Source organism: Sebastes umbrosus, chromosome 16 (genome assembly GCF_015220745.1).
Source record: "Sebastes umbrosus isolate fSebUmb1 chromosome 16, fSebUmb1.pri, whole genome shotgun sequence".
Lineage (NCBI taxonomy): Eukaryota > Metazoa > Chordata > Actinopteri > Perciformes > Sebastidae > Sebastes > Sebastes umbrosus.
Window position 1 is genome coordinate 16,103,696 of NC_051284.1, and position 14,827 is coordinate 16,118,522.

General features: G+C 41.5%; 1 protein-coding gene across 1 annotated transcript in view; it reads right to left on the reverse strand.

Moving 5' to 3' along the window:
• The window catches only part of eml1 (EMAP like 1), a 63,791-nt gene extending 50,214 nt beyond the window's left edge, over nt 1-13,577 (reverse strand). The window contains exon 1 of the mRNA XM_037796809.1: nt 13,388-13,577. Within this exon, the coding sequence (XP_037652737.1) occupies nt 13,388-13,415 (28 nt within the window). The 5' untranslated portion in view covers nt 13,416-13,577. The remainder of the gene's footprint in view (nt 1-13,387) is intronic.
• Between the last annotated feature and the right edge of the window lie 1,250 nt (nt 13,578-14,827).

Below are 14,827 nucleotides of genomic sequence, written 5' to 3' on the forward strand. Positions count from 1 at the left end.
CAAGAAGGTGGAAAAAATGCACCAAGGTATTTGCATCTATGAGGTATTTAGATAATCTGAATCACATTTCAAACATTTTTAAACCACCAAAAGGCCACAAGATCCAGTGTTTTGATTCAGATACAAGAAAGGAATTTCATGCAGCTCCTTGCCCAGAGTCCAAGCAACACACACGCACTGTAAACATCCTTTGTGTTTTTGTTCTAAAGACAGTGAGTCATGCTAGTGTTTAGTCTGGAGGGGTTCAGATTATCGCAAATCTCATTCTGGGGCAGATTTGGGGATCTAGATTAGGGACAGGTCTGGTTTTTGTGGGTGTCTGACTCTGCGCATAATGCTCACGTGAGAAGAGGCAGCTAAAACTGGGGTATGTTCCCTAGAAACCCCTGCCCCCCCCCCTTGGGTCCCTAAACCCCACCTACTACCCAGCGGGTGGCAGGTGGTGGAACCGCTACTGCTCCACCACCCCTCCCCTCTCTACACCTCCCCATTGTTCCCCCCCTTACACCACCCATCAGTGAAGCCAGAGGGTGCACACACACTTACTAACAGGATAGTGCAGAGTGTGGGGATATCGGTCACACTTCTGCTAGCAAATACTACAACAAACAATCAGTCTTTATGGCTTTGGTTCACTCTCACAGCTCTCGTAGCGTTCTTTTCAGCCGCATCAGGCAGCTGTTTTCAGAGAAAAATCTATAGAAATTACATTAACTGCTCTGCACAAAACAGTAGACGGACAAAGCTAGCAACTAGCTGATCATCACTGAGCATTTAGCAGCTAAAAAGCCAGATATTTCCCTCAGGAATTGGTGGAGACCAAATACAGAGCTAAAAGAGAGTAAATATTGGACTTACATTCACCAGGTGGCCATCAATATAACTACGAATGAATGACACTATTGCTCCATAACTGCTGGATGTGTACGCAACTGCTCACCACTGCCAACAAGTCATCAACTTAATGACATATGTGTCCACAACTTGTTTCCACTGCCCCCAAGTGACCAAAAAAAAACAACTAAACTCTTAACCTCTTAAGGGCCATTCACATGGCACTTTTTTGCGCCTTCAAATCCACTGTTTTCAATGCGTATGCGCGAAAGGCGCACTCAAAAGCGAGAGCGACACCGTCGCAGCATGCAAGCATTTGCAACGATTGCGCCCCGAGATAAAAATAGTTAAACTTTTGGAATGCTGCAGCGCGCACCGCATGGCATGTGATGAGGAACAACCAATCACAGCTGGCAGATATCTTTTCTTTCTCCCCTAAATATCAGTCTACAATAAATATATGGAGGAGACGTTAATCATTTTAGTAGAGGGCTACCCAGAGCTTTATGAACTGTCCAACAGACTATTTTACTTGCTTCACCCTTTACGTCCAAGGACATCACAACATCCAGTTGAAAGGTGAGCCGACTTGACACTGAGAAATTGAGCAGTAAAGCTACTGTGAGGGATTTAAAGGGCTGGAAATCCATTTTATCTTTGTTTTTACTTTGTTTAGTTTAGTCAGTGAGGCTTACTGCGAAATTACCGCAACTTCATCATCATCATAGTGCGCAGGTTTTGGTTGCTTAGTAATGACAGACGCGAGAGGAGTGCAACCTACCTAGCACCTTGGATAGAAAGATGAAAGCAGCTGGCGTTTTCCACGCGTTTTTAGATGCAACATGTGAACGGCACATTAAACATTCCCACTGGCTCCTTTTTTTTGTTGCGAAACCAACCGTTGGTCACACCTAGAGAAAAATATTTTAAATTCTAATGGAGATACCAAAGGTTTCCAGACGCAGTATGTCAATTTAAGGTAAATGTGTATAAAATGATGCCCAATCTAGAATATTTCCATTTGATGTAATGAAAACAGCTATTAAAACAATGTAAGCATACTTCCATATGTTTGAACAAGCACATATCTGATACTTTCATAGAGTGTGATGAATGTTTTTTGTAAATTTAAAGGGCTTCATGGGAAATTAAGGGAAAAATTAAGAGTGAGTGCATGCAGCTATCTTATTATAATACATCTGACAGAGGTTGAATGGCTTGGCGTCAGACCTCCATTGCTTTCTCACCTGGCCTGCTGACTGTTTTTACAGCTTTGGTTCTCAAGAGGCACTTGAAGGTCATATTCAAACTGAGCCGGTTGTTCATTTCTTTTTTTTTTCCTTCCAAAGAGGGAAAAGAAACTGCTGACATTCGTTTCATCCACAGATGATCAGTCAGTCTGTCAGTGGGCCAGGATTATACACAATCAAATCCAGAGCTGAGGAGGAAACAAGGTCAATCCTCTATGATCCAGCCACCATCTGTGTGCCTGTCCTCTTTATTGGGCTGTTTTGTGCTTTACACCATGAATTAATCCAACCTGAAGTCTTAATGACTCAGAGAAACATTGAATTTAAAACAAAGCCAGGGGACATATATCAAGCTGGACAGCTAAAAGTCTGTATACACATTTTTATGAAAATGTTTCAGGAAGTTGTATGAAGGTTTGCTCCATCTAGTTAAACATTACAGCTTAGTACAAAGGTCTACAAGGGCTTCTTAATCTGTCCTTGTCGAGATATAAGGAAGTAAGAATAAATAGAAATAACAAGATATAAACTAAGAATTCATAATACATCCCAAGTCAAACATAACATGAGGATTGCTTATTTGTCACTCAAGTAATGTGAAAAATGAGAATGTATAAAATCTGAAATGTAAATAGCAGCAGGTAGCAAAGGTCACCTTATATGAGCCTGTGCCGAGGCGAAGAGGAAAGAGTGATATGAGCGTTATTCATTTATTTCCCTGGTGATAATATCCACATGAAGTTCATGCGTTCAACAGTATGCCAACTCAGTGTCTCACAGTGCAAGTAACAATGAAAGGCTACAGGACTGATACTAATTTTAGACTGTAAATATTTTTGTAGACATAGCGGCATAGCTTCATGATTTGTCTCAACAACTATTGAAAGGATTATCATGGAATTTGGTACAAACATTCATGCTATAATCACGTCAAAATTTGGATTTGATTGTCCACTTTTTGTAATACCTGCTAAACTAATGACATTCCCACAGCGGTGGATGAAGTATTCAGTACGTAACTAAGTACGTTTGAGCCATAGACTGTATATAAGAAGTCATCACCCATTGGTTTGTGGACTACGGTTTTGAAGCCTTGAGTTCGGCATTTTGGCCGTCGCCATCTTGGTTTTTGGCCGTCGTCATCTTGGCTTTTTTTAACCAGAAGTGACATGAGAGAGTGAAGCTAAGTACAACCCAACGCCTAATAAGACATTTTTAGGTGACCAAAATGTAACAATTAACTTTGATGAACTGAAAATACAATGTGAAAGGGTTAAAGTTGTAAGACGAAAACACGGACAACTCCCAGACCGGACAACGCCGTGGTAGCGACCTGTCAATCACAAGGTAGCCACGCCCTAAAGCAGTGGTCTCAAACTCAATTTACCTGGGGGCCGCTGGAGGCAGAGTCTGGGTGAGGCTGGGCCGCATCAGATATTCCACAAAAAAAGCTTTGTTAAAAAAAAAACAATCTTCTCAAACGTCATTATTAACAGTTCTTTAACTTGAATGGGTTCTTCTGAACATGAACGGTTCTTCTGAACATGAACTGTCCTGAACATGAATGGAACATTGAAGAACATGAACGGTTCTTCTGAACATGAACTGTCCTGAACATGAATGGAACATTGAAGAACATGAACGGTTCTTCTGAACATGAACTGTCCTGAACATGAACTGTCCTGAACATGAATGGAACATTGAAGAACATGAACGGTTCTTCTGAACATGAACTGTTCTGAACATGAACTGTCCTGAACATGAATGGAACATTGAAGAACATGAACGGTTCTTCTGAACATGAACTGTCCTGAACATGAATGGAACATTGAAGAACATGAACGGTTCTTCTGAATATGAACTGTCCTGAACATGAACTGTCCTGAACATGAATGGAACATTGAAGAACATGAACGGTTCTTCTGAACATGAACTGTCCTGAACATGAATGGAACATTGAAGAACATGAACGGTTCTTCTGAACATGAACGGTTCTTCTGAACATGAACTGTCCTGAACATGAATGGAACATTGAAGAACATGAACGGTTCTTCTGGACATGGCCTCTATTGCGTCTCCCACTTTTCCTGAAATTGTCTGTGCTCGTCACCAACCTTTCTCTTCACTGCAGGCTTTGAAAAAGACATGATATATATTCATTCCACTTGGTGTCACTCCACAATAAAGTTGTGCCTGCTGTGTTTGTGTTGCTCTGCAATTACACCACCAGACCGCTAGTTGGCGGCGGCGTCTCTATGAGTTTCCTTCTTCTTCTTGTACTACAAACAGAAACTGAGCGCAGTTGGAGCTAATAACTGTTGAACCACAGAACTTTTACTGACATTACTGCAACGCCGAAAAGAGAACATATATCTGAGTGGATTTGTGTGAACAAACATTGAACAGATGGAGGCAGAGAGAAGTAGAACTTGGTCCTGGCCGCTCAGCATCGCTGAGAGACTGGACCAATCACAGCTGTTGCGGTCTGCGTCGCCGCGACGTGTAGTTACATGTCTGGAGAGGTGGAGTCAGGCTACGGCGTCGATTCAACGCAGAAGTATAAATCAAGCTTTAATCAAGCTTATGCGATGTTACACGGGCCGCCATAGTTGTGAAATGTTTCTCTGCTTGCATCAAGCCCGGCCGATTGCCCGCCCCCGGGAGCCATATACCCCGCTGTGATTGGTAGGTTCGTTCAGCTCAGGCTCGCGCAACAAAGGGACCTTCCACGGCAAACTGCCATTCACATAAAACTCGTGGGCCGAGGGCGCCTGGTTAGCTCAGTTGGTAGAGCGGGCGCTCATGTAACAAGACTTGGTCCTGACCGCGGCGGCCCGGGTTCGAATCCGGCCTGTGGCCCTTTCCGCATCCACTCTCCCTCTCCCCCCTTTCCAAGACTCTATCCACTGTCCTGTCAATAAAAATGAAAAAATGCCCCCAAAAAAAAAACTTTATAAAAAAAAAAAAAAAATTTGCGGGCCGCACTAACATTAAACTTTCATATCAAGGTGGGGGCCACAAAATATCGTCTTGCGGGCCGCAATTGGCCCGCGGGCCGCGAGTTTGAGACCCCTGCCCTAAAGCATCCCCTGCTTTATGGTCTATCTGACTCTAAATGGGACCATAATTTACTAAATGAACATCATGCTGTATTGAAGAAGACTTGAAACTAGAGATTGAGACCATAAACTCATGTTTACGATGTTTACTGAGGTAATAAATAGAAGATAGAGAAAATAGAGAAGTAGGCTCATTTTCTCATAGACCTCTATACAATCTGACTTCTTTTTGCAACCAGAGGAGTCGCCCCCTGCTGGCTATTAGAAAGAATGCAAGTTTAAGTCACTTCCACATTGGCTTCACTTTTCAGACACCGGAGGTTGCCCAGTGGTTTGAGTAAATGCACTTGGTTGCATTGCACCACTGCATTCCCATCAGCCTCAGCTGTATTTGTGTTAGCAAATGTTAGCATGCCAACACACTAACTAAGATGTTGAAAATATCAAACATGATACCTGCTAAACATCAGCATGTTAGCATTGTCATTTTAGGCATGTTAGTATGCCGATAATTGCATTTAGCTATAAGCAGCGCCGTGCCTAAAAACAGCCACACAGAGCTGCTAGCAGCCTGGCTGTAACCTCTTAGCGTCATTCTTTTATAGACATTGAATAGACACAGAAGAAGCCAATCTTGATCTTACTTCCTCTGTTTTTTCTTTTTTTAATCAAAAGTTAGTATATCCTTTTCCTTGATGCTAAAGGTCCAACTCTCCCCCATTAGGAGAATTACTGTTTTATCTTTTCACACCTTATCCTACCCTAGGCTGCGGTCGATAAAAACAAGATCAATTCTCAGGGCGTGACAGTTTGACATCTCATATCAGTGGCTGTGCTATTGATGCACCTATATGGGGAGGAGAGGCCAGACCAGCAGAGGATGTAATACTGTCAGTGACTGACAGGTTCACGCTTTCTAATAAATGTCTGCTGGACAGGAAAGCAGAGATAGAGACGGACCGGGAGAGAGAGAGAGAATGTGAGAGGGGAGAGTAAATCAGCTGTTGAAAATACATCATTTCCCATCTGCTGGAGAAAATCACCTGTCATTTCTAATAAATGCTTATCAGAGAGGGCGTCAAGTCCAGATTAAGACACATTTTATGACAATAAATTATTAACTCTCAGACATATTATTAGCTTCAAGAATCTAAAGTAAAGAGACGGCCTACGTACTGTGTGTCAGTGATTTCAGTTGATGTTCAACTTATCAAGGTCTGACACGAGGAGAAAACTGACAATCCACTATCTTGTGTGTGCGTGTGATTAACTAACCCATAAAGAAGAGCTTTTGAAAGTTTTTGTTATCATGAATTATGTGGTGGAAATGTGACCTAGTTTCAATGGGGGTGAATCCAACAGAGTGATAATGTTTTGTTCACAGCTCTGCTTCAAAGACAACCAGAAGAGGCTGCATCAGACAGATGATGAGGACTCTCATAGCAACATAGATACTGGATTCAGACCCGCAACATGAGCCATGATTTGTAACTTAGCCCAGTAAATCCTCTATCCTGTTACCTACCATCAGTATTACATCATTACTGTAAGAAGCTACAGTAATTAACCGACAAATATAAATTTTGACCTGATGAAGGTGCTAGATCATCAGTTATTACAATTCATCCTGAAATGGTACTAAATTTGTACTAAATTAAGTGGCAATCCATCCAATAGTTTCTGAGTCATTTCAATCTTAACCACAAATGTAAACCAAAGAGGTAAAGTCACGGGAATAACCAAAGTCATTAGGAGTCATCGCCTGGGAACTATGAATGTCTGTATACAAGTTTTGCCAATTCATCCAGTAAACGTTGAGCTATTTCACAGGATCAGTGAAAACTTTGGCCTGAAAAAAAACATCCAATAATCGTTTTTAAAGCCGAGAGCATGGATAAAAATGTTCAGTTTAGAACAGGGGTGTCAAACATACGGCCCGAGGGCCAGAAGCGGCCCGCCAACCGGCCCACTGGATGACTTTGCAAAGTGTGAAAATTACAAAGAAGACATTAATTACATTTTTCTTCAATAAATTGCACTGCTATTCCTATTTGTTCACTGGGGCTCACCTAATAAGAGTAACGGGCCATACGCTGTACACACTATTATATGTAAATTTCAAGTGTTTACGTACAGGCTATGTGACACAACACGTAGGATGCTGTTAATGCAGGAGGCGCCGGTGGAAAACATCATTGTCAAAAAGGAGAAAAATGGACACAGAGTGTCAGGTTTTCCAAGTAAAATGGTCCAGTTCCTATTTCTTCACAGAGGTAAATAGGAAGCCAGTGTGCTTGGTGTAAGTATAACATAGTTTGTAATATCAGTGCAGAGAAACAAGGCTAACAGATCAAAGCAAATGGCATCTAGCCACACACTGCAGTGCACTTGTGTTTTGGGCCTCAGCAATGCCAAATAATGATGTTATGGTTGAGGAAAACTGGGTCACTCACCACTTGTGTTTTAGTGCAGTCTTTTGGTCATGGCCCCTCTAAGAGCATTATGCATGTAGAAATCCCCTGCCAGACTCTGTAATATCTACAAAGACCCACATTTATGCATTTTAGAGAAAGAGGGAGTCTTGGGAATGTATTTTGTGTGTGCAATAATGCATTTTAAAGATTTAAACAGCAGTACTGATTATTATTACCCTACAATTGGATCAATCTGTCTTTTCAATAACACCGTTATATGGGTAAAATTGATTAATGCTTGATCAGCACGTAAATGCTTAAAATAAATCTGTAGATACAGGCCCTGGTGTGGTGCTGCAGCTACAGTCATTTTAAGATAACCAAGAGGATTCAAGGTGAATGATAGCGAAAGTGTTGTTGGGTGGCTGAGGCTTAAAAAAGAAAGAAGTCCTATCCCCTGTTAAGTCTCTATGGATGCCGTGTCAAGACAGACTTTATGGGAGAGAGACAGAGACGGCACGTGAGTGTAGAAGAGGAGAATCTGCTTTTGGGCTGTAAATAGCTCCTAATCCTGAGGCTGTGGAGCAGCGTTACATGTCCTACTCTAGCTCCTCTTTTCTGTGTTGGGGAATATATAATCCTATCACTCACTGACCAAACAGAACTGAAGAACCCCCCCAACCAATACTTGTATTTTATAGTATGTGGTTTTTCCCTATAGCACAGGTTCATTGGTAACACAGTATTTTGGCTCACCAACGTAAATACTATCACCTGACCCAGTTGAGTTTTACAATCAGAGCACTACATTTTGCAGGCCTGGAAAGATTACAGAATATTTTTCTCAAGTAATGTACTGTCAATTTAAAGGAAATGTACTCAAGTAAGAGTAAAATTACTTGTGTAAAACTGTACTCAAATAAAAGTATAAAGTAGGCTACGTCAGCTAAAATGTATTCTGAATAAACCTTACTCCATTACATTATTAAATGGGATGATAATGTTATATGAAAGTAGTAAGATTTTTTGCAACCAGAAGTGACACGAGAGGAGCAAAGTACAACCGAACGCTGAATAAGACATCTTTAGGCGACCAAATAGGACAACTCCCAGACCGGACAATGCCGTGGTAGCAACCTGTCAATCACAAGGTAGCACCTTTCTCTTGTTACTTCCCTCGCGTTTTATCATGACTTTTTCATGCAACTTGTCTTTACTCTGCAACGGATGCAACTTGAAATGCAGCGAAGTACAATACTTGCGATAAAAAATACTTTGCCTGGCTCTGTCCAAAGCAGACAAAAGGGATCAGTACGCAAAGAATAAGTCTGGCGCTGATTTTTGAGAAAATCTTTGGATAGACCGGTAAAAAAGCAAATAAATGTATTTCCCAAAAATATTGAGCTACTCTATTAAGATTCAATTTAATGCTAACTGAATAAGCAAATGATGAAGTGATAGTAGAGACAATCTTTACTGGGTAGTAACAGTACAAATAAAGTGAGATGATTGGCCATTTAAAAGTCAAACTTAAGGTGAAATTGAGTATCAGACAATATAATGGTATTCGTCTTCCAAATGTTGAATTCCTTATAAGGTGAAAATGTAAACTTAAAATCAGCCCCAGAGGTTTGTATACAATATGTGACCCACTTTTAAAAGTATTCCACCGAAACCAACTCCCACCCACAGCACTTTATCTTCACAATGTGCTTTTCAGAGATGACAGCTTCACCTTTTACTGAACCATCAGAGTCAAGTCATTTTAATAGTGCAAAATCACAAATCACACATGTGCCTAATAGGGCTTTACAGTCTGTACAGCACACAACACAATATATCCTTAGATCCTCGATGGGTAAGAGAAAACGCCCAAAAGAAATCCTTTAATGGGGAAAAAAAGGGAAAAAAACTGCAAGAAAGGCAAAAGATGGGCTCCTTCTTCCAGGACGGCGTGGGCAGACATGTAATAGATATTGTATATGTGCAGAGAGCAGGATTAGATTTTCAGTGAGCACACATTGCAGACACTTTGAGAGGACTGACATGAGCAGATAAGCAGACAGGCAAGAGAGAAAAAAAAGCTTTCTGTCTCTTTCTGACATAGAGAATGTGCCAGTAAAGGGTATTATTCTGCACAAAAGTACGACATTCATAACATCATGGCACCATATCAAATCATATTGTGGACATTACTTGAGCTTTCATTGCTTCTGTGTCAACCTTTCCCTGCCTGACCTCCTCGCCTTTACACTAATGATGCCATAGAAGTGAGGAAGAAGGGTTACAAACCACGCTGACTTCTCTACATCTAATCTATATGTTAATGAGGCATAACTTGGATGCAGAAGTAGAACAGGATTGTTCCAGTCCATGGAAATATACTAATGTGACTGATGCTGCCATTAAAAAGCGGAAAACAGCACCTTGCAGGTCAGTGTGAGTAATTTGTCAACCCTATACTGTGAAAATAGTCCATTTATCTAACTGGACCGGCGATCTAAATATCTGATCACTACCATGAAAATCAAACAGAGCTGTGGTGTGTATAATGGACACACATTGTGTATCCCAGAGTGTGCAGGGCTGTGTGTTCTCTCAAGCGACGACAACATTAATCACATCTGACTTGGCTGCTGAAACATCCACGTACACCCTTCCCCCATTTCCTGAACAACCACGAACTGTGCTCTCTCTCTGTACAAGCCAACACACAGATATACAGTATATATATATACTGTTCTGTTTCATGTTATTCTTTTGCTTTATAGTTCAATTTTCTTCCTGCACTGGCTCGTCTCTCCTCTCCTGCTCCTTTCAAAGTCACAGCAACTCCCCAATCGATACAGCCTAAAATAAACTCTGCTGAGGAAATCTGGTGTCTGCTGCAGAGTCCACTCTAATGCATGTGCTTTGGCAGTCAAGCTCTTCCCTATAGCGTGTCTGCACATACACACACACACACACACACACAAAACAGCAGGTGACTGTGCTCAAACCTGTGTGTCATATGACCCATTTCCAGCCAACATGAGGAATAGGTTTAACATCAGCAAAGCTTCTTGTCCTCAAATTCAGGGCACAGATGGAGCGCTGACGTCAGCGGGCCGCGATGATGCCGTCTTCATCTGCATTTCTGAACACACACACACACACACACACACACACACACACACACACACACAAGTCTCCATGTGCAGCCTCTCTAATGCAGGCGGTGGCAACTGGATGGTTTTCTGTCACATAAAGACTTGTCAGTTCCTATTGATGCCTCCATAAGTCTCAGTTATGACACACAGCAGACACACATTGATCTCCTTGGAGACAGCATCCGCCTTGCTCCTCACCCTTTCATCCCCCCCACCCCATGTCTCCCTCTTTATTTCTTACCTCCCATCTTACTCCCCTCTCATTTCCCACTCATTTCCCTCCTTTTGTCATATTTAATTCACTCCACTTTTGCACCTCATCTTACTTTTGTATCCCCCAACCTCGTTTTCATCCTTTCATCCCCCCTATTCAACTTCCCACTTTTCATGACCCTGAGCTTTTCCTTCACCCTCATTATCAAGCCCACCATTCATAAAATATGATAATACTGCCACCTGCAGGACACATGCTGAACTGCTGCTATTTATTTTCTCTTATGCCTGACAGTCAGTGATGGGAACTAACTGTGTGTATTAACATAAAGAAAGATCACTTTGGAACAGAAAGAGTTAAATCCTGCTCTGACTATCAGCCCCTAACTATATCCTGTCATTGTATTGTTAACATTTTCATCTATCGACCCTAAATAGTAATACTACAAAGTAACAATAAACCTTCGTCACTGAAGACATTTTGACATGTAACAGTTGGAAAAGCACAGGTGCGAATTTAGTTTAGTTTAGTTTATTAGGCTACTTTATTTAACAGGTACAGTGCATATTATTCAGAGTTAGCAGAAAGGATCATTTTCATCTGTAGTCTCTGGGCAGGCAATAAATAAAATAATAAATAATTAAATAAATAAATGAAATGATAAAATAAATAAATAAATGAAATTATAAAATGATAAATAAATAAATAAATAAATAAATAAATAAATAAATAAATAAATAAATAAATAAATAAATAAATCATAGCTGAATTCCATTTACTGTAGCTGCTTGAGTTTCAGGATCCTGGTATTGTGCACACTGGCTCACTGTCACAGTGTCATGGCTTACTGCTGGCACACTTATAATAATAAAACGAAGCCATTATTGGTCTTAGTATCCTGCTTTTCCTGTGAAAAAATATCTATTGTGTAAAATAACTTGTTAAGTTTAAAAGGATACTTTATACATCGATACAGACCATCATTTCAATACTACAACCTTATAGAGATGGTAAGAGAGGTGTTAATGTTATTTCTGAAACAATTTGGGCATAAATGTGTCCTGTGAATCGCTGAGTTTACTGAAACTGAACTTGAAACCGCCCCTTGGTATCTGACTGTAAACAGTTTATTTCTACAAGTGCTGCTTCCTTAAGATAACATCTTCATTCCCAGATATCCTCGGTGGCTCCACCATGACACTCTCAACGTTGCACACAAACATCTTACAGTCTGACAAGGCTGATTAACATGTATAACTGAATACAAAATATTACAATATTGCCACAAACATTTCAGAATTTTCCCTTTGATACCATGTTGGATTTGAATATTTATCTCAGTGTGATACAGATTAATGGAGGAGATGCATCAAGCACAGGGTAGGGGAATTAATATAGTAGCAAGTGTGTCATTTTATCAATTTGTTGAGTTTAAGGCGTTCCGGTGCCAGTAAGTAAATAACAGTGATTTATCTTACAAACTCTGATGTCATTTCCCGGTAAATCCATTAGAGTATGATACGATAGATAATGGAGGTGTGGTCAGCCGCCCGTCAAATGCAATAACCACAATCTTGGCAGTGGGTTGCCATTGCTGCGGATCCTGTAATTGACAGCATCAAACAGTTCTCATAATGCTGAGTCGTGTTTGATCAATCTGAGAAGGGAATCAAGCATGGACTGAGCCAGAGAGGAAAGGAAATGGGGGGAAAAAGAGGAGATAAAAGGACAGGGAGAGATGAGATAGAGAGGAAAGGAGTTTGTGAGTGAGTGAGTGAGTGAGCGAAAGAACAAGACAAGAGGAAGGTTTCTATTTATAACTGATTGTTTCTGTGTTGGTATGTCAGCCGTTAGTAAGGACTTCAGCTTCTCTCTCAGCTGGGCTGCATTAGCGGGAAATGACCCTTCACTTAATGCTAAGCTGCACACACACACACACACACACACACACACACACACACACACACTAAGCAGGCACTCACACACACACACACACACACACCTGCACATACACACAACACATCTTTATACCATTTATCCCCAGGTCACATGCAGCAGCACTATACACAGCTCTTTCTGGCAGGAACTCTATAGGAGGGACTATCCTTCCTACCTCCATCCACACAAACAAACCGTCTCTCTGCTGCTTTTTCTTCCCTCGCTTCTCTACATATCTCTGATTCTGCAGAGTCGGTCTGCATTATTGTTTATGAAACCAGAGGGAATTCTCTCCAAGTTTTCCATATATGGGCCCAAAACTGAACCAGCTCCTCTTTGCAGCTGAATACTTGCCGGGTGAGCTGTCCCAGTGGAGGGCTTATAGACTAAAACAAGACGAGCCAAGAGAGACCCCCCTCCCTACAACACACACACACACACACACACACAAATCCAAACAATTTATAATGCTCCTCATATATCTCACTTGAACACAGATGTATGCACATGTGCACAAGAGCTTTCTTACCCGTTGGTAGCCCCTCACAGTCAGACATGGCCAGAGAAAGAGAGAGAGGAGGATCAGGACAGTGTCTTCTCTTGGCAGCCTTCTTCCCAATCTGTGCCTCCTTGTTTTAACTGCAGTATCTCTGGTTAAACTCTCTGTTTTAGTCTGTGAGCTGTCTCCCTCTGTTTAGCTTTCTTACTTTACTTTCTATCTCCTTGTCCTCCCCTTCTCTCTCTCCTTGTCTCAACAATCTGACCAGTGGCCGGTGGGTACGCCAATCAAACGTTGCACGCTTTGCTATTGGATACTAAATTTGTAACTAACCGTCCTCCCTTGGGATACTGTTTCCCTTAGATATGACAGGCCTTCTTAGATGTGATTTCATTGGCTTCTCAAATAACTACACTCATATTTCACCATTAAAAAAGAAAGAAAGATGTTTTTATCTCACATAGCCTGCAACAAACCAAGAGCTTTCTCCTCACAAGCTCACAATAAAATGCTTGTTTTCCAGTATACTTTTCTCCTTATCCCTTGAGTCTGTAACAGAAGACAGTTCCTGTAAACTTGTTATCCCTTGAGAGACAGGTTGGCCAAACCCTGGCATTATTCCAGAAAAACTCTGTACTTTTTTGTTTTGCAGTAGTAGCTTTTGTTTCCTGTGGGGGGCGCTTGTGTCTCATTGATTAGTAGCTTGCTCACATCAGGAGAAATCCTTTGTTGTCTCCAGTTCCTCAAGTATTGGCCTGGATACCAAGAAATTTACAGGGTCAAGTGACTCTGTACTCAAGGCTTCAATTCTGACGGCGAAATTTAATCTCAACGGTCTGTTTTATTTCTAATAAATAGGCCAGGGGCTATGTTTCAGAGTTGTTGCATTTGCTGCCAATTTCTCCTGAACACACTGACAGGCAGGGAAGCAGGAAAACAGAAAGAAAGTTCTCTCTTTGGTGGAGAGACAAGAAGTTAAGAGGCAACGCAAAGAAAAATCCATGAAGGGGAATCAAAGATCACAGCCGGCGTCGTCTCTCTCTCTCGAAAGAAAAAGGCTTTTCATAACAGAGGAGACAAAGAAAAGTGCTTGCCAGGCACTTCATAATGCTGTACAGATTACTGCTGGCCCACTTGAGCGCACAAATGTTCCTCAGAACATACTTAACGCCGCGCGGCCTTGATTAAGCTCGTCGCCAACATTTCCAAACCCTCATTCCTGAATTACTTTCCAGCTTACTCGGCTGACCCTTTGTCACTTGACTGGGAGGATTATCACGAGGGAGGGAGAGGTCCAGCATGTGACTGAGTGGGGTCAGACTTGTCCAGGGGGACTCGTGTCACAGAGGTGAGGAGTTAGTGCCGGCGACGAGGGTTATCTGGAGATTTTGAGAGAGAACACAGGGGATGAGATGTTGGAGGGTTTTCTTGTCCCGTTATCTGACAGTGACCACCCCCAACTCAACACAG